Below are 18,379 nucleotides of genomic sequence, written 5' to 3'. Positions count from 1 at the left end.
TCGAACACCCAATACCATCTAGGATCTTATACAATTATCTTCCACGTGGTCATCGGTGTGCGTATCTAACGATCGAAGATTCGAGGAGCACCTGATGAGAATCTACCAGCTAAGTACAATAGTTGCTCATAGATTTCACTTTACTCTATCCCAAGATAAATTCAAATTGGACGGCTGAGATGCGGTCCAACTGACATCAATGTGACAACTGCAATTACAACTGTCTCAAGCGTGGGAATTATCCATCTACCCACAACAAATGCTTCGGGCAAAAGACGCGTGTCACGCTTCGTGTGGGTCGTACAGGGGTGGATCTTCGTAATAATATGTTACCCTTGAGATATCTTCGGGTGAGCACGACGATCATCTGCGAGACCGACACATAACCAAGATAGTGGATAACAGCTGTAGCGATAAGAGGGTCCCACACGAAGAATCTATAAATACCCAACTCCGCCAAAAGAGAGAGGATCGGCCATTTTTAGAGAGAGTAAGTTATCTTAGTAGAGAGAGAGAAAAAAACCCTTATTTCTTCTCTTTTCTTTATGCGAAAACCGTTTTTCCAAAAAACTAATACTATTTTTTCTCCATCTTCTTCATCCTAAATCTATATTTACTCCAGTTTAGATATGGATTTCATATCTTCCGAGCAAATATAGATAGTATTATTCACTAGATTTTGTATCAATAAATAAAATTGCATCTTTTTGCGAAATTAGGTTCTGGTTTTCTGTAATCCTTTATGTTTTCAATAAATAATATTTCTATAACAATTCTTTGTCATATGATGTTCCAATTCGCTATTGCAGCAATTTATTATAGCCCTTTGGGTTTTCTTATGAAGTATGATGATAGATTCAAGTATATTTTCGGAGATGACCAAATCCGGCGTGACGATGATCAAGATTCTTACAAGGTGGATCAATGGCTACTGGAATGGGTCGTAATTATGGTGATATTTAGAGCAGATTATTCCTTTTATGAAGGACTAAATTTTAATAAAGAAGAAGTTTTTAAATGGTTGCAGTTTAATGAGAAGACCATTATTTGGATTATATCATATATCTCTTTGATCAACTATTTTGTACAATTGTTGTATTTCGAAATTGGGATACATTGTATTTTGTATATTTTTATGTTGTATCATTATGATGTACTCGAACTATCATTTTATCATGATTCTAACCGGTGGAATGATAATTCTCCACCATTGTATCCTTCAAACCTCAATTTAATGAGATAATTTAATAAATTATGGGTTGTTAAATCCATATTTCCTTCAAAAAAAAAAGTAGAGAGAGAAAGAAAGACAATACTAGGTATGAACTTCAGCCATGTAATCTATTCTATTTCCCTACTCAAAGTCTTAATGAGATAATTTAATAAATTATGGGTTGTTAAACCCATATTTCCTTCAAAAAAAAATTAGAGAGAGAAAGAAAGACAATACTACTTCGGAATTTTTTCTTTCTCTAGTATTGTCTTTCTTTCTCTACTCAAAGTCATTTGACTAAAGAATTGTAACCACATTCTATCCATATAAAAACCCTCAACACCCCGTGGATGTAGGTCTTAGAGGTGAACCACGTAAATTTGCATCTCTTTTACTTTCTGCACTTAAATCGTCGCCATCTCATTTATATTTTTTGTCTTTATTGATGTTTATGTTTATTCATACATTCTTATTATGTTCGAATTAACTCACACAAACACAACGATGATGGGCTTCGGTGCACATCATCCATTTCTTTATTATGTCACAAATTTAACCTATTTATGAACCCTGTTTTAGGGCATACGTAAAACTTTCAGGGCATACGAAACAATATTCCTATCTTGGGTGACCTTATAAGGGATACCTTATAGTAGTTCAATTACTTATCTATCCTTATCCTTAATACAAAAACCTAAAAATCAGTTTTCTAAAAAATAAAAATCAGTTTCCCTTAACATCTCTTCTTCTTCCCCTCTAGCCGAACTTTCCCCTTCCCGTAATTTTTTTTCATTACTGTAATTAATCGTCGATTCATAAAAATTTGATCGTCAATTAAACTCAACTACATAATGACTCGTACAACGAAAAAAACAGGGACTAGGCAAACCAAATCGTCTTCTAATCCATCAATTGAAGATGAAGGTGTAGAAACTAAATATCAACCACCAATTGAACCAACTGCATCTCCAACTTCGGAAATGAGGATAAGAAAGTAACTTTTACAAACCCAATCTCTTGTTGTTTTTTATCGATTAAATGGGTTTAATTCCAAAAAAAAAATAGTGTTTTTGACAGTTACAGTGCTGGGTTCGACTCAAAATTGAGTTGCGTTTTTAGCCGAACTGTTCTTCGCAAAAGCTTCCTGTAAGTGTATATGAACAGTTCGGCATGAAATTTCATGAAATTTCAAGCCGAACCTAGTCACAGATAGAGATGCATGGAGGGTTCGGCGTATTCGATAAAACTATTTTACGACGAACGTATGTTGTTTTCATTTTCACAAATCGTATAAGTATACGAGTTCGGCTTGAAAGTGTTTTTGTAATATAAGCCGAACATGTCACTGTGTTTAAAAATCAACTAATGGTGGTAGGGTTCGTCTTGAAAGAATTTTTGAATTATAAGACGAACACCTCATTGTGTTTAAGAATCAACTGATAGTTGTTGAGTTTGACTTATATTTTATTTTTCGGGCTAGCCGAACCTCTTGATTTACTTCGGAATTTTTTCTTTGGTAGTGATAGAATTGGTTAGTGTTGACATATAATGACTTTGTTTAGTGTTGTGTATTTTTCTTCATCTTTGTCGGTTGATGAATTCCAAAATCGCACGACAAACATGAAGAAAATGCACTACACTAAACAAATATTATTACATTTCAAACGTTATCTCTTACATTTCGTGAATTATGTCTACGGGATCAGGTTGATTTTCCATCGGTGCATGTCCATCAAGCACGATCTACAAAGAATAACACAAGGTAAGATAATACAATGAAAAATCTATGGAGAGGTTCGGCTAGTACTATAATCTAAATACGTTCCTAACCTAGCACATTTACGAGGTTCGGCTATGACGATATTCACAATAAGTGCGGGACCATGTAGTGTCAAAAGGTTCGGCTCTTACGATTTTTACAATATGAGTCGAACCTTTAACGAACTTTCTTCCAGAAGTTCCAGTGTATAGTTCGGCTCCTTTTAAAAAATTTAAACTAGCCGAACTATGGTCTTCAAAGTAGGTTCGGCTCATGATTATAACACTTTCAGCTAGCCGAACTGCTCATCCAGACTCGCCGAACCTTAGTGAAAAAACAAAAACTTTTGATGATTTTAAGCTACAAAAGCGAGATTGTTTAAGATAGAAGTGTACCCGTGTATTAGAAGCATTGGGTTCCTCATATATATTCATCATCTGGATTTGGCTCATAAAAATCATCACCTTGAGTTTGTGCTTGAGTTTGAGTTTGGTGAAGATTGACCCTCCTCATCCATTGAATCAAAATACAAGCTTTTTTCTCACTTTCCCCTTCTCCCTTAAAAAAAAAAACCTAACTTTTTTTTTCTTCCTCAAAATTTTTCATCTACTCAAACATATATAAATAAATTATTTAATCACTAATCAGGATTATTATAACTAATCATTAATTAACACTAATCCTAAAAGAGCAGATTTGCCATTACTAAAAATATTTGGCTAAGGGGTTATTGATTTTGATATTTACATCCCTATTTTAGCTTTATTCAGTATGCCCTCAAAATTTTCCGTATGCCCTACAACATTCTTATTTATTCAATCCACTGTATTTCATGTATTCTGCAATTATTGACTGTGGACACCAAGGCATCTGCGTTACCTTGGTGTTCACAGTGACCAAGAACCATCATTTGCCTGACCCATTAGATGGACACTCAAAACACGTCGTACAATTAACATTTGCCCGACCCATCAGCTGGCCAAATCGAAACGCATTGAGATAAGAAAAGGGAAAGAACAGTGCTGTCCCGCGCAGCCGTCACTATAAGCAAGCAGCTTACTCACCTTTGGATCTTTTTACGTACGACTAGATTAATTTCACTTTATCTTTCGTAGGAGTATAAAACTACAACAGGCAGAACTCATGATATACGAAACAAGTCCCCAGAGTTTATTTTTACTTATCCTATATCCTTTCTTTATCTTTCGTCTTGTTTAGTAACCCTTAGTGGGCCCACTATAATTGTTTTCTAAACGAGAAAATGATTTCTTCCAGTACATATTTAAATATAGGACTGGTAGAAGAAGAGAAAAATTCATCTGTTTCAAGTGATTATTCATATGCCAACGTTTTTTCGTTCTTTTTTGTTGGTCTTTTTTTTTGTTCCGGTAGTATTGAATATATATTTTCCTTAAACGATTAACCTGGAGAAGCAATACTAATTCTTTTGAAAGTCGACTAGATTGAACGATCATTATACCACTGACATAGCAAAAATGCAGTAAACATAGAAGTTGGAGATTAATGTTAACACCATATGATCAGAGGAAGCAAACGTTAACACTGAGACCATATTCCTACACTTGCATCGAGGACTAATGCAGAATTGAAGGTGGAAGTTAGCATGATTTTGAAAAAAAATAAAAATAAAAACCTATATAAATTATACAATCAGATTTTTCCCAAATTTTGCCGTAATTGTTTTTTTTTCTTTTTTTACGTAATCACATAGGCCTACTATATCCCCAAGATCGAACTACCTCCTAATCTTTTCCCCAATCAGAACCAATAAGCCCAGCGAATAAGATCAGTACATAACTAACCAAAGAGGCAGAGAATCCTATACTTATCTTCATCTTTCATTAGATCGTATATACATGATCGATAAAAAAAAAAAGATCATATATATGTGATTGATGAGCTTTGATCAGATATTTTTGGTATTGGATTTCTCCGAAAAATGTATTGTTGATGGAGGAATGATTTGCGTTCGTGGAAGCATCCATTGATTTGCCGATGTTAATATGAGGAGAGGACTATTTTTATTTTATTTTACAAGACAGGGACCTGCTTTTAGTGTCATGAGTTTGTCTGTTGTAAAGATAAAGTGAAGTTAATCCAACCGTACATACAAAGATCCGAAGGTGAATATGGTGCTTGCTCATGTTGAGGTCCCGCGCAGCTGCGCGGGATAGCACTGCTCAAAGGGAATCACGGGTAATGTTAGGTTTAATTAGAATCGGCAGAGTAATTATGAGTTGGTTTATTTTCTAACATCACTCCTGAAGTAAGAAAATCAGGACCCTAGAATTTCGCCTACTGAAGAACCGTGCAAAAGCCAAAAACAATCAAAAATCCAAAACAAATTTCTGAAGGTCAAATTTGGCAAGAAGACATAGACACCCCTGATGTTGCCCCCACTTGCGATCTCCTCTCATGAGACTGCTGCAGACTATCACTTTGTAAGCTACTGCCAAACTTTTTCTTTCATCTTCCCACTATAAAACAATTTTTCAAAATTTTTTTTTGACTAATTCATTAAGTATCCTAGGGTTTCCACTCCTACTCTGTTGAAAAACAAGAGTCTGAAAACAAGAAATAAAAATGGGATCTTTTTCAATGGTAGATGGGTTCTATCAATCTCAGGTAGGTTACCTACAATCTTAATTTCTCCCTAATTTCTCTGAAGTAACACTTGTTATGATCTACTTCTTAGGCTCAAAATCACATCTTACTTGGTGATTTTTGATAAGAAAATTATGAGATTTTGAGCTAACCCATTTTCTCAATTCTCTATGTTTGGAAAATATAGAGTTTCAGCTTTAGTGGGTTATGTTTGATTTTCAGGAATTGTAAAGTTTTTTAAAAAAATGTTCTTTTGAGTTCTAGCAAGTCCTAAAGAAATGTCTTGGTTTGAATCTGAAATCCAAACAAAATACCACTTATTATCAAACCCACCTCTAATATCTCCTCCTCTTTCAACTACTCCATCATTCTCATCAACTTATAATGCTAATTATCAAAAAGATTCAACTCCATCACCACCGTCATCATCAAATGGGAGTAAAATTAGTCCAGCTGTTTTATTCATCATTGTAATCTTAGCAGTGATCTTTTTTATATCCGGTTTACTTCATCTTCTTGTTAGATTCCTAATTAAACAGCCGTCATCATCATCAAACTCACAATCTAGTAGATACCCAGAGATGTCAGGTACTGATGCATTACAAAGACAACTTCAACAGCTATTTCATCTACATGATTCAGGTCTTGATCAAGCTTTTATTGATGCTTTACCAGTTTTTATGTATAAGGAGATAATGGGTTTGAAAGAACCATTTGATTGTCCTGTTTGTTTATGTGAATTCTCTGAAGATGATAAACTTAGATTACTACCTATGTGTAGTCATGCTTTTCACATAAACTGTATAGATACATGGCTTCTCTCAAACTCAACTTGTCCACTTTGTAGAGGAACCCTTTTCCAGAACGGGTTTTCAATGGAAAATCCTGTTTATGATTTTGATGATCCTAGGGAAGAAGATTGTGTACAGGGTGATTGTGAAACCGGGTTTGTTTCTAGTAAGAAACCAATTGAGATTGAAGAAGCTACAGGTGAGAAAAGGGTTTATCCTGTTAGACTTGGTAAGTTCAGAAATGTTAACAACAATGAAGCAGTAGTAGGGGGTGGAGGAGTGACAGGAGGAGGTGGTGGTGCTTTAGAGAGAGACGCAATAGCAGAAACAAGTAGTAGTAATTTGGATGCAAGAAGATGTTTTTCAATGGGTTCTTTTCAATATGTGGTTGCTGATTCAACTTTGCAAGTAGCTTTGTCCAATGATAAAGATCACGAAAGTAGTCGTTTGACGCTTTTGAAAGGAAGACTAGGAGCACAGAATCAGAATGCCCATACTTCCATAGATGTGGATTTGTCAGAAGGGAAGAAGTTGAGTAGTGCCAGCAAGGGTGAGAGTTTTTCTGTTTCAAAGATTTGGCTTTGGTCTAAGAAGGGCAAATATCCTCCTAGTTCCACTGATTCTCTCAATCTTGGTCTTCCCTGGACCGAAAGAACTCGGCAAGATTTAAGAAGTCAGGGCTTAAGAAGTCATCAAGATTTGGGAACTCTAGACTTAAGAAATCAAGACTTGAGAAGTCAGGGCTCATGAAAGGTACTTACTTAACTTGTCTTATATTTTCTTGATTAATCTTTGGGACAATCAATCTGTCTATCAATGAAAGAACTAGTTAATGTTTTCTTTTTGTTCAAATTTTTGGAGGGTGCAAGCTAGTCTTAATTTCATTTCTTGTTCATTTCCATACTTTTCTTCTGTCAATGCACTTTAATTTTTGAGTGGCTGAAGTGAAAATTCCCAAATTGTCTCCAAACAAACTGCTTTTTATCTGTAAATTTCATTAACCAATATACTGTACTATACCTTGTTTGATGATGATGCCTTTAGCTTAGCTTAACAACCCAACCTTTGTTTAATGTGTAGTCATCAGCACAGCCATGTGAGAAAACAAAAACAATGGGACCCAATTTAGATGAAACTTGGATCATCTTATTGTTAATAATAACTGTTAACAGATATACAAATCTCTGGGTGTGCCTGATTCTCTTTATAAAAGATACTTGCACAACTAGATTGTGCATTTGCTTTTGAAGCTCGGATTTCATTCCAACTTTGATTAGGAGACATCTGTTTTTCTTTATTTTGCACCTCCCAGAGGGTGGTATTCCACCACCCCCTACATGTGTTGAGTTGGATAGTGATGGGATGGGATGGTGGTGGTGGTGGTGGTGACTGGTGGGTGCCATAAAAAGTTGTGTGAAGGATTCTAGCGAGTGAAAGAGAGAGCTTGGAGTAGATGAGTCCATAACATTTGACATTTGGTAATTGGTGGGCCGGGTTTATCCCACCTTGAATGGTCTTTAGAGCAACCACAGTCATGAAACGGACCAAATACCAAAAGCCAGACTAAAAACCAAAAATTTTTGGTATTTTGGGTGACCCAAGCGCAGTGGGATAACACCAAATTTGGTGAAGCGTAACTTACACTAACGCCCGATGCCAGACGTAACTTATACTCACGTCTGTTGATGAAGCGGATTTTTATTATGCGTTTGAATGAAACGGAGGTATAATGCCCGCTTGATTGAGGCGCAAGTATAACTAACGCCGGATATGGGACGGCGATGGAAAGTGCGTCTACTGGGACGGAGATGAAAAGTGCGTATCACTCGTACGGAGATATAAAGTGCGTATGTTTCGGGCGTTAATGGATTATGCGTATGTTTCGGGCGTTAATGGATTATGCGTCTGGGTGAGACGTTTATAGAAGAAGCGTCTGAGTGGAACGTTTGTAATACCTGCGTCTATGTGGGACGTTTGTAATACGTTCGTGTGAGAGGGACGGTTGTAATACGAGCGTCTGAGTGGGACGTCTGTAATACATGCGTCTGAATCAAGCGATTGTAATACGTGCGTCTGAGTGAGGCGTGCACGGAAAATCCGTCTGGATATAGACGTCATTATCTCTTCTTCTCCTCCTCCTTTTACATAAACAGTTTACAGAAGAAAAAAAAAAGACGAAAACAGACGAAAAATCTAGGGCAAAACCTAAATCGAATGTGACGGAAATTTGATTGGGTGCGGGGAAACGAGTTCTTGCGAAAGAAACGAGTAATCTTATTCGTTAATTGGGTGCGGGGAAATTTGATTGAAGATTAAAGGTATGATTTGTTTTTGGGTAATTTGTTTTTGGTTGGATTGAAGATTAAAGGTATGATTAATTAGGCTGTTTTTGGGTGGAATGAGTGGATTGCATGTTGATTTCATTAAGCATAACCGTGTTTGTTTGATTTCATTAACCATATAACATGAGGTTACTGTTACTGTTCTTTGTTTGATTATGTTTGATTATGTATAGAATGATTTGAGTGATAGAATATGAATAATTTGTTTGTTTGATTATGTATGAATAATTTTACTGATAGAATACAAAGGGGAGATACAAAATGTTGTTGTTGATCTTCACTGATAGAATAATTTTACTGATAGACTAAGTTCACTGAAATCCATTAAACATGAATTGTTGTTGCTCACAAAGGGGAGATACAAAATGTTAAACAGTTGTATTATAAAGACGGTGTCTAGATTTTTTCTGTAAATTTTTTGATCTTCTATACTGTAAGTAAATAAAATATAATCTTGGGGTTTATTTACTGTAAATTTTTTGGATTTTCTATACTGTAAATTTTGATCTTCTATAATATAGAATAGAACTTTTTATGGATGCTGTAAACTCAGAAAAAACAATTACTAACTTGTATTTATATCGTGCTCAGATGTTGAGCAGAATAACGTCGAGATTTGCACAAGGAAAAAATGAATAATAAGAAACGCAAAGGTAAAGGTCCAATGGAGCCTGAAATAGACCCTAATGTTGGAGATTTGGAAGTTCCAGATACCGGGTTCGATGAAGATAGCGAAGATGAAACAACACCGTCCGTGGTATCCCTAGATAACTACAATTGCCTGGAAGATAGTGACAAACACGCTTCTACAGATATTACATATTCAAGCGATCCAAAATTCAGGTACCAACATCGTGGTTCACTCTTTTCGGTCATTGTTTATTATAAGGAGATAACAAAACATAGTCCAAAAATTAAATACATTATCGACAAGGCAGGATGGGGACGTTTATAGCCATGGAAATAGGAGAAGCATCACACCCAGTGATTGATTATCTTGTTGAACGTTGGTGGGATACAACGCATACTTTTCACTTCCCTTTTGGTGAAATGGGATTCACGCCGCTTGATTGGGTAGTGTTGACAGGATTGAGTATTGGAATTGGGGATGATGTTCCGTATAACCCAGTCAAGTACAAATTTGATTATGTCCGTGAGCATGTTTTTCCAGAAATAGAAGAACCCTTAGATTATGAAGATCCCCCAATCTCTGGAAAAAAACGCCCCCCGGCACAGTGGATTTCAGATGCAATCACAATTAAATTTTTGACTACGTATTTCAAAGAAGATATCTTGGTTGCAGCTAATTTGGATGACAAACTAGCAGAAAAAGTGGCGAGGGCCTTTTTTATGTATGTTTTGGGAAATTTTTTCTTTTCCAATGCAAAGAACTACATTGATGCGGCTTGGTTAGCTGCTTTTGAGGATCTAAATGCAGTTGATATGTATGACTGGGGTGGTCCTGCTTTTGCAAAATTGTATGTGGCACTCAACGCATCTGGTAGGGGACAGAAGTCATTATCTGGGCCGTTCCAAATATTAGAGGTAAATTATTATTTATTTTTATTTCATTTAAATGTATATTTTTGGCAGTTGATTTATTTGGTTGGTTATGATGGAGTAGTTTTGGGGATATGAATATCTGGGCATATGTAGACCGTGCGACCCAACTAGTGAAGAAAAATGGCCAAGAACTTCCCGGTGGAAAGCGAAGAAAAAGACTATCGATATTGTTCACTGTAGGAATGCGCTTAATCAGTTGACTGCAGACATCGTGACATGGAGACCGTGGGAATCCGCCATTGGTGTTCTTGACTCTGATGTTGGTCGCAGGGCTGTGGAGCTTTCAAACAAAAGGGTTATATTTACTTGGATTGGCAAGGTCAGTTAGTACTTTGTTTTTATATGAACATTATTACTTCAAAGTTATCATTTTATCCTCAGTTGAAGAACTTATTTTCTCTGATTACTGGTAATTTGACAGAATATGTGGTACCTAGGAGAACGATCTTGGAGGCAAAATCATCCTACTTTTGGAATTCCTAGAAATCCACCATTTAAAATTGGCGAGGTCAGTCATGAGAAAGCAAAACTTGTGAAAGAAGCTGGATGGGTAGATGCAAATATGTTTGTGAAAGCTGTTTCATATAATATGTATCTGCGATATTGGCGACATGTAACTAACTTCCATCAATTCGTGACCAAAGTCGATTGGGTAGTTGAATTACACGGGGTTGATGGTGACCGTGTTAAACACCTTATTCAACGACCTGCTCAGCATGTACCTATTCCACCACCACAACAATTATCATACGTAAGTACATCCCGTCATTATATTAAAATATATGGTAATCTCATTTCTTAATTATTTTTTTTTAAACGACAGCCTGAAGCTTATAATCTAGTTCAAGAACATGCCGATTTTAATCGTGCGTTTCGCGAGTTTGTATTATATGAAACGGAAGACAGGATGATACGTTTAAAGGCAAAAGATGAAGTAATACGAGGCCTTGCAGCTCGTAACAATTACCTGGAGGATCAGATGCAATTCCGTATGCAACAAACGCCGCGTCCCCCTATTGGATTCGGCAGTTTTTCTGAAACTATCCCACCAGCGGTGTGGGCTCCAGTGAGTCAAGCATCAACAATGTCGTCTGTTAACCCCCATCCGAGAATGACGTTTATCCCACCACGGCAAACACCATCGCATACTCCTACTGATGAATAAGTAACTTTTTAGCCTCCACTTTGGATATGTACTTTTTAGCCTCCACTTTGGATATGTACTTTTTAGCCTCCACTTTGGATACTCCTACAAAGTGCGTATGTTATCTCTATATAGGGTTACTTTTTAGCCTCCATTTTCAGACTCCATTTTCATTCTGACATGTTGATTTCTTTTCAGCCTCCGTTTCGGTACTTGTAGTTTAATTAGTGTTATTTCTTTTTAAGCCTTCATTTTCAATCGGTCAGTGTCGCTTCTTTTTAGCTATAGTCTTAGTCTTTGCAGTGTCAATTCTTTTCACTCGCATTTTCAATCTGCAATGCCATAAGTGTCTATCATGTGTCTATAAAACCAATACTACATATCTCGGTGAATACAAACCAACACTGCAAATATTCTTCTTCTTCGAACTCTCCCAATCACTTCTCAAACTATACATTCCAATGGAATACTGTGACAATAACGCTGAATCTTCTTCTTCTTCGGACTCCGAATTTTCTTCTACTTCTTCTTCTGCGATCTCTGATAACAGCTTTTACTCATCAGATGAAGATGCGGTTGCATTGAGCCGAAATAATCTAGCAGTTAGTTTGGGAACTGCCATTACAAGTATGACATGGTCTCATACTCGTATAAAAATACCAAGAAATCGTGAAGCCGGAGATATACTTCTCTGGAATGACTACTTTTCTGACAACCCCACCTACCCAGCTAACATATTTCGTAGGAGATTCAGAATGCGGCGAGAATTGTTCAACCGAATATTGGCAGATGTGGTGTCTAGAAATCCTTATTTTGCTCAAAAAAGAGATGCTTGTGGCATTCTTGGATTATCCCCTCATCAGAAAGTAACTGCAGCAATCCGAATGTTAGCTTATGGATGTGCAGCAGATGCAATAGATGAGTATTTACGCATTGGAGAAACCACCGTTTTAGAAGCAACCCGTCGGTTTTGCAAGACGATTGTGGTATTATATGGGAAAGAATATTTACGCTCACCAACTGCGGGTGATGTTGAACTGTTGCTGAAAGAAAACAAAGACAGGGGATTTCCTGGGATGCTGGGGAGCGTGGATTGTATGCATTGGAAATGGGATAGATGTCCGTCAGCAGAATCAGGAGTATACACCGCGTATAAAGGGAGTGAAAGTATTGTGCTAGAGGCAGTGGTGTCACATGATCTCTGGTTTTGGCATGCGTTTTTTGGTATGCCCGGCTCCTGCAATGATATTAATGTAATGAATCGTTCTTATATTTTTCGAAAACTTATCAACGGGAAAACACCACGGTGAACTTTGAAGTAAACGGGCATGCATATGATATGGGATATTATCTCGGTGATGGCATTTATCCACAGATTGCTACTATTGTGATGGCCATTAAACAACCAGATACACCGAAAAAATATAAATTTTCATCGATGCAAGAGGGAGCACGGAAAGATGTAGAGCGTGGATTTGGTGTACTGCAACAACAATTTGCCATTGTCAAACAACCTGCACGAATGTGGAACCCGGATGTGCTTGCCTATATAATGAAAACGGTTATTATTTTACATAATATGATAGTGGAGGATGAGCGTCTTCCCGGTGATTGGCCACATGAATATGACTCACGTAGCAGGTCGGCACCGGTGAATATATCGAGGGTAGGTACTGAGGAACTTTCCAGAATGAGAGCTGCACATCGGCGTCATGCTATACACAATAAAGAAACACATTTTCGCTTGCGTCAAGATTTAATCGAACACATATGGTCAAATTTTGGAGATAATTATTAAGTTGGGATGGAAATATGTTGTATCGTATTTCTTCATCGGAAAATATGTTGTAACGTTGCTTACTAATGTACTATTTATCATATAAAAATTAAAATTCACTAAAATTGACTAAAACTCACTAATTTTTTTATTAATGATAAATATTAAGGTTCAACTAATTCGGTCATGCTTTAAGATTGGTTTCTTTTGCGTTGTAGTATTTCCATCTTTCGAAGTTCGAAGTACTCTCTTGTTACAGTGTCCAATGTAGAGACATCCTTCAACATTATGGCCAAGTCATCGTCCGCTTCTTTCTTTAAATCGAGTTTTTCTTGCCTAGCTTGTTTCGCCGCAAACTTTGCCGCAGACTTAGCTTGTATCGCCGCAAACTTTGCCGCAGACTTAGCTTGTATTGCTTCAAACTCAGCTTGTCTCTGTCCCATCTTCATTAGTGATTGTGCTTTGTAATGTTCATTGAAACTTTGCTGCTCCTTAATTATATCCTCTAGCATTTCCTCCTGGGCATTGGATTTTGCTCTCCCTGTTTTCTTTAGTTGTTTCGATGCTTTCTTCCCCAACTGACGCTTACGTGTGTTCTCTATATCTCCAATATCTAGATCATCACTGGACTCGCCTGGAATTGTTTCCTCAATATCAGCGTTTTCCTCACCACTCTGAGAATCTTCCATTTCTTGGCCTGAATCAAACACAAACGTCGACCGTCCTGAATATTTGATACTATCTTTTAGAATTTCGTAGCACTCTTCGTGCTTAAATTTTTTGTTACCATTACTTTCTTTGAATCGCTTTCTTATCTCTTCAACCTGTTATTATTTTCAATACTCATCAGTTCCAATTACATGTATATAATTATTAAGGGTGCAAAAATTGACGATTACTTACCCTCGAGACTTCATTCCATCCGCTATGATATTCACCATCAACTTCCAACACTTTTGCAGAATAAAGTGAAACCTGTCTACTGATTCCCTGAAATCGACTCTGGATAGAAGTCCAAGTACGTTTTGGTTTACAAGGCAGGGCTTCTTCCAACTTATCTTTGATCCGACTCCATAATACTCTTTCTGGTTGATCGGTTCCGGTAGCAGAATCTTGAGATATGGCTAAATGGATTCTACATATCATTGTATCTTCTTCTGTTGTAAAATTGGGACCTCGTGGTGCCATATTTCTATATTTCTTGAAATAGAAATTATAAATGATAAGATTATGCAGAAATAAGTTTGTCAAATGCTATATATAGATATACGAAAGAGCCGTTGCAATCTATCAAACGGTCGGAAAATCAGAAAACCAAAATCAGAATTCCAAAATATAACCGTTGGCGCACGTAATACATGCGCCTGGTAACGGACGCTCGTAATACATGCGCTCCGAACAAACGCTCATAATACGAGCGTCCGTCCCAGACGCTCGTAAAACATGCGCCCACTCCAGACGGTCCTAATATATGCGCCCATCCCAGACGCTTCTAAAACATGCGCCCACTCCATACGGTCGTAATATATGCGCCTCACTCATACGCCCATAAAACATGCGTCTCACTCATACGCCCATAAAACATGCGTCTCACACAGACGTTAATAATACGTCCGTCTCCCGCATACGGTCATAATACATGCGCCCGGAGCAGGCGCTTTTAGTAACTGCGTCCAAACCAGGCGTTTTTAATAACTGCGTCTGCTATGGGGCGTAGGTTTTATCTACGTATGGCCCGGCGGTGTTTATAATAACGCCTAACTCAAACGCTCTATATACATCCGCCCCATTATCATACGTTATTTATAAGTACGCCCGATGTGGAGCGTCCACTATACTTCCGTCTGAAATCATACGCCCACTATACTTCCGTCCCACTATAATCATTTTAGTCTCGGTTGGCGACCACATTTGGTCGCAAACCCTAATTAACTGGACTAAATATGGTTTTAGTCAGTACCACTGCGGCTGAATTTGGGACCAAATTTGGGTATAGTCCCCAAATTTGGTCATGACTGTGGTTGCTCTTAGAGTTCCCCTTTTTAAAGTTTTGAATATGGTTTAGAGATTTCAGGGGACATATTTGTGATGGAGTTTTTTGTCTCGTTTTCTATCCAAAACCTTGTCTAATTAAGAGTGAATGAGACCTTGAGAGTGGTGGGTGCTGCCTGCAATAAGCCAATACATGGATAACCTACTTGAAAAGGCAGGCATATAATAGCTAGCTCACAGTAGGTCAAATTTGTCTGTTAACTGGTGATTGATTGTCCAGAGAGAAAGGGAAAGAAGCCAAGATCTTGATTATTGAACAAAACTGGAAACAAACAAAGAGCGGATAATAATACATATTATTAGAGTGGTTGACAGAAGAAGAATCCAAGGTTTTGAGTATTGTGTCAACACAATGTGAAGAGTGGGGGCTTAGTTTTCTACTAATCCTTGATTAAAGCAATACTAAACAAAAAGATTAATAATATAATGTTGATAGTCAGGGATGTTTTGAGTATAAATCACAATCCCATCTAGAAAAAAGTGTATCTAATCTAACAAGTGAGTAGTATTTGAAACGGAAAAAGAAAAAGGGAAAAATAAAGGGAAAAGTAAAGATACTAGTGTCCTTTTTGTTCTTGGAAACCACTGGTGGTGTCATCCCCAACATGATGTTGTATTGTTTATTTGGAGATTAGTGTTTTGGATGGCTTAAACTTTGTGCATGTTGGATTGGATCATACTTTTAACCTCTTTGATGACAATGAAAGAAGAATCAGCAGCAGCATCACCTAGATTATAAAGCTACAACACTCCTTCAGTCGCTTTAATCCCAGAGCCATGCATTATGTTTTATTCTCGAATTTGTATCAAATCCTTTGGAAGGATGGACGGATATTGACGGTACACTAAGAGTTGGAATCTGAAACCAAACTAAGTACTCGTACTACTGTTGTTTTTACATCTTTTTTTGATTCAAAGTTCGGGCCCAAGTTTTGAGTGGAAGGAGCATTGTGGCCAAACCACAACCAAACAACTTAAACTTTTTATTACAACCCTTTTACTTTTTGTACAATCTTTAACTAAACAAACTGTTAGTACCTTGACATCCATTAGTGTACCTTGACATCCATTAGTGTTAAATACAGTATGTAATTAGGTTGTTTCAGATCGGAGTCTGGTGGTCCAATCTCACGGACATGCACGATTATTTATTCATAAAATCATCTTTCATGGTAACTTTTCATAGCTTTTTAGGGGAAGGGATTTGCTGCTTTAAATGGAAATGAAATTGTGAGATCCAAAGAAGAAATTGTACATTTCACGTGGAACTTAATGCTCATAATCACTTATGTAAAAATCAGTATTGGGAATTAGCCGTTGAAGTTCCCCAGACGACGAGTATGTACAGACTTTCCCGACCATATGCCCTTGATTGTGGCTTTTGTTAGCTCCTCCATTTGGGTGGTGAAAAATATAACACACTCATCACGGGTGGTCCTGGCTGGTATGTTGGGAATTGGCAGTCCGGGTGCAGCAACGATACCCAGGGATCACATATGTCAAAGATAAATACATCTAAGAAAAATAATGAAAAGTAGTAGTAACAAATTAAGCAGATAAACAAGCACACAACCACAACATAAGATATATATGGTTTATTCTAGTAGATTATATCCACAAAGACTACACCCAACACTACAAGAAGATATTTCATTATACAAGACCAATAAGGCTTCCAATCAACCTACCGGGAAGCACCTAGTAATCCCAAAACACATCCAAAAATCCCATTCAAAAAACCTTAATTTCAAAACCATCCTTGTATCCATCTCATGGTTGATAGTATACATACATACACCATAACTCTGGTGTTGGAAAACTGAATCCAATTTTGGTATATGAATGGAAAAATCGTTGAACTAGTATCGTATTGGATTGGAATGCTGCGGTGTACTAGTAGTTGTGGGCTTAATCTTAATTCCGCATGTTAGTTAGGTTAAGTCAGTTTCAAGTTTGAAACTGAAACAAACCTAAAACTAGATATGTGAAGGGACACAACCTTTAAAGAATTTAACTTGGAACCCAAAAGACACATCCCTTGAGAAATCCTTGAAGCATTATGATTCTTCGTTGAAGAGGTACTAGTAATTTTTATCACACACTTCGGGAAAACAATAATTAGAAAACTAATTATCATCTTACTTCATTATGTAGAAATCACCAATTAAGTTTGCGTCAAAGAGAGAGTTCATCACTTTAAGTTTGATTTGTCGTTTCACAGAATTTGGAGTGATACTACATCGAGAAGTAAGTCAATGTATCATGGGAGACAGACATCGATCATCTGTAAGCACCGGTGAGGGATGAATCTGTCTTAACACTAGAGGATATAATCCTTGCCTCGACTTTGATTTGGTCTAATTGGATATGCATCTTTATTCTTTTCTACTTCCTATTACAACATATGCACAAGAATTCCTACACTACTTTATATTGAAAAAACAAATTTTATCACCAAGTATTAGTTTCCAAGGATTAACAAACTCATAAACTATTACCTAACTGGATTCAAAAATCATCCCAATCTTGAAACAAAACAGAACAAGAAATTCATTGTTTTCCTTCCATGGTGTTGATGCCTTTTGTTATTGGGTTATTCCTAATTTTTTTTGGATATCAAACGTGGATGTGCTAAAAGCATCAACGTACTAAAACAAGAAGTTTACGTCAGGGCGACCATGCCACATTTAACCATATAATTTCAAGAAAAAACAATAAGAGTTGTGGTTTAATTTCGTGGCCCCACGAAAGAGGTTGTAGACCACCGGGGACGGTGGGTTTGGAGCTGTTTTTGGCGTCTTTTCCGAACATTTCACATTTGATTGTGATCACCTGAAATAACTTAACTCATAATCCACACTTTTTTTTTGTCCTTGTTGAATACTTAAGCTTAAAAAGACAGTCACACTTTTTTTTTATAATGAACTCCCTTCTTCCTCGCAGTTATTGGTTGATATTGAGAACCTTTTCTTTAATGACTTTTGTAATTTCCACTACATTCGCAAACCATTTGAAAAATGACGGGTCTGATTTGATTATTCTGGATTATGATGCACATATTTTTCAATCCTTGTTCTCGAGACCACTTACTAGCGTTGTCCATGTCTTTCATT

At 37.0% G+C, this 18,379-nt stretch overlaps 4 protein-coding genes across 4 annotated transcripts; 3 read left to right on the top strand and 1 right to left on the bottom strand.

Annotated features, from left to right (window-relative positions):
• The first annotated feature begins 5,360 nt into the window (after positions 1-5,360).
• LOC113318904 (RING-H2 finger protein ATL46-like) lies at positions 5,361-7,332 on the top strand. The gene has a single exon (XM_026567184.1). The coding sequence runs from the start codon at positions 5,876-5,878 to the stop codon at positions 7,136-7,138; it is 1,263 nt and encodes a 420-aa protein (XP_026422969.1). The 5' UTR covers positions 5,361-5,875; the 3' UTR covers positions 7,139-7,332.
• A 2,037-nt stretch (positions 7,333-9,369) lies between these two features.
• Positions 9,370-11,627, top strand: LOC113315019. The gene is made up of 5 exons (XM_026563331.1): positions 9,370-9,573; positions 9,669-10,275; positions 10,355-10,612; positions 10,715-11,044; positions 11,117-11,627. Exons 1-5 carry the CDS (start codon positions 9,395-9,397, stop codon positions 11,456-11,458), a joined length of 1,716 nt encoding a protein of 571 aa, XP_026419116.1. The 5' UTR covers positions 9,370-9,394; the 3' UTR covers positions 11,459-11,627.
• Positions 11,628-12,066: 439 nt separating this feature from the next.
• Positions 12,067-13,235, top strand: LOC113315333. Its single transcript, XM_026563625.1, has 2 exons — positions 12,067-12,423; positions 12,813-13,235. Exons 1-2 carry the CDS (start codon positions 12,067-12,069, stop codon positions 13,233-13,235), a joined length of 780 nt encoding a protein of 259 aa, XP_026419410.1.
• Positions 13,236-13,278: 43 nt separating this feature from the next.
• Positions 13,279-15,199, bottom strand: LOC113315051. The gene is made up of 3 exons (XM_026563360.1): positions 15,175-15,199; positions 14,118-14,414; positions 13,279-14,038 (listed from the first exon to the last, which is right to left on the bottom strand). The coding sequence occupies exons 2-3, from the start codon at positions 14,400-14,402 to the stop codon at positions 13,406-13,408; spliced, it is 918 nt and encodes a 305-aa protein (XP_026419145.1). The 5' UTR covers positions 14,403-14,414; positions 15,175-15,199; the 3' UTR covers positions 13,279-13,405.
• Between the last annotated feature and the right edge of the window lie 3,180 nt (positions 15,200-18,379).

The sequence above is a fragment of the Papaver somniferum genome, chromosome 10 (genome assembly GCF_003573695.1).
Source record: "Papaver somniferum cultivar HN1 chromosome 10, ASM357369v1, whole genome shotgun sequence".
NCBI lineage: Eukaryota > Viridiplantae > Streptophyta > Magnoliopsida > Ranunculales > Papaveraceae > Papaver > Papaver somniferum.
This window is presented reverse-complemented; position numbering and strand designations above follow the sequence as displayed.

Bases quoted from the DNA above. Each gene is read 5' to 3' on its own strand.
- LOC113318904 (XM_026567184.1), top strand. From the start codon at position 5,876: ATGTCTTGGTTTGAATCTGAAATCCAAACAAAATACCACTTATTATCA.
- LOC113315019 (XM_026563331.1), top strand. From the start codon at position 9,395: ATGGAGCCTGAAATAGACCCTAATGTTGGAGATTTGGAAGTTCCAGAT. The intron at 10,613-10,714 runs GTCAGTTAGTAC...GTAATTTGACAG, and splicing joins TATTTACTTGGATTGGCAAG to AATATGTGGTACCTAGGAGA. The intron at 11,045-11,116 runs GTAAGTACATCC...TTTAAACGACAG, and splicing joins CACCACAACAATTATCATAC to CCTGAAGCTTATAATCTAGT.
- LOC113315333 (XM_026563625.1), top strand. From the start codon at position 12,067: ATGACATGGTCTCATACTCGTATAAAAATACCAAGAAATCGTGAAGCC. The intron at 12,424-12,812 runs GTATTATATGGG...ATTTATCCACAG, and splicing joins GGTTTTGCAAGACGATTGTG to ATTGCTACTATTGTGATGGC.
- LOC113315051 (XM_026563360.1), bottom strand. From the start codon at position 14,402: ATGGCACCACGAGGTCCCAATTTTACAACAGAAGAAGATACAATGATA. The intron at 14,039-14,117 runs GTAAGTAATCGT...AAATAATAACAG, and splicing joins GATGGAATGAAGTCTCGAGG to GTTGAAGAGATAAGAAAGCG.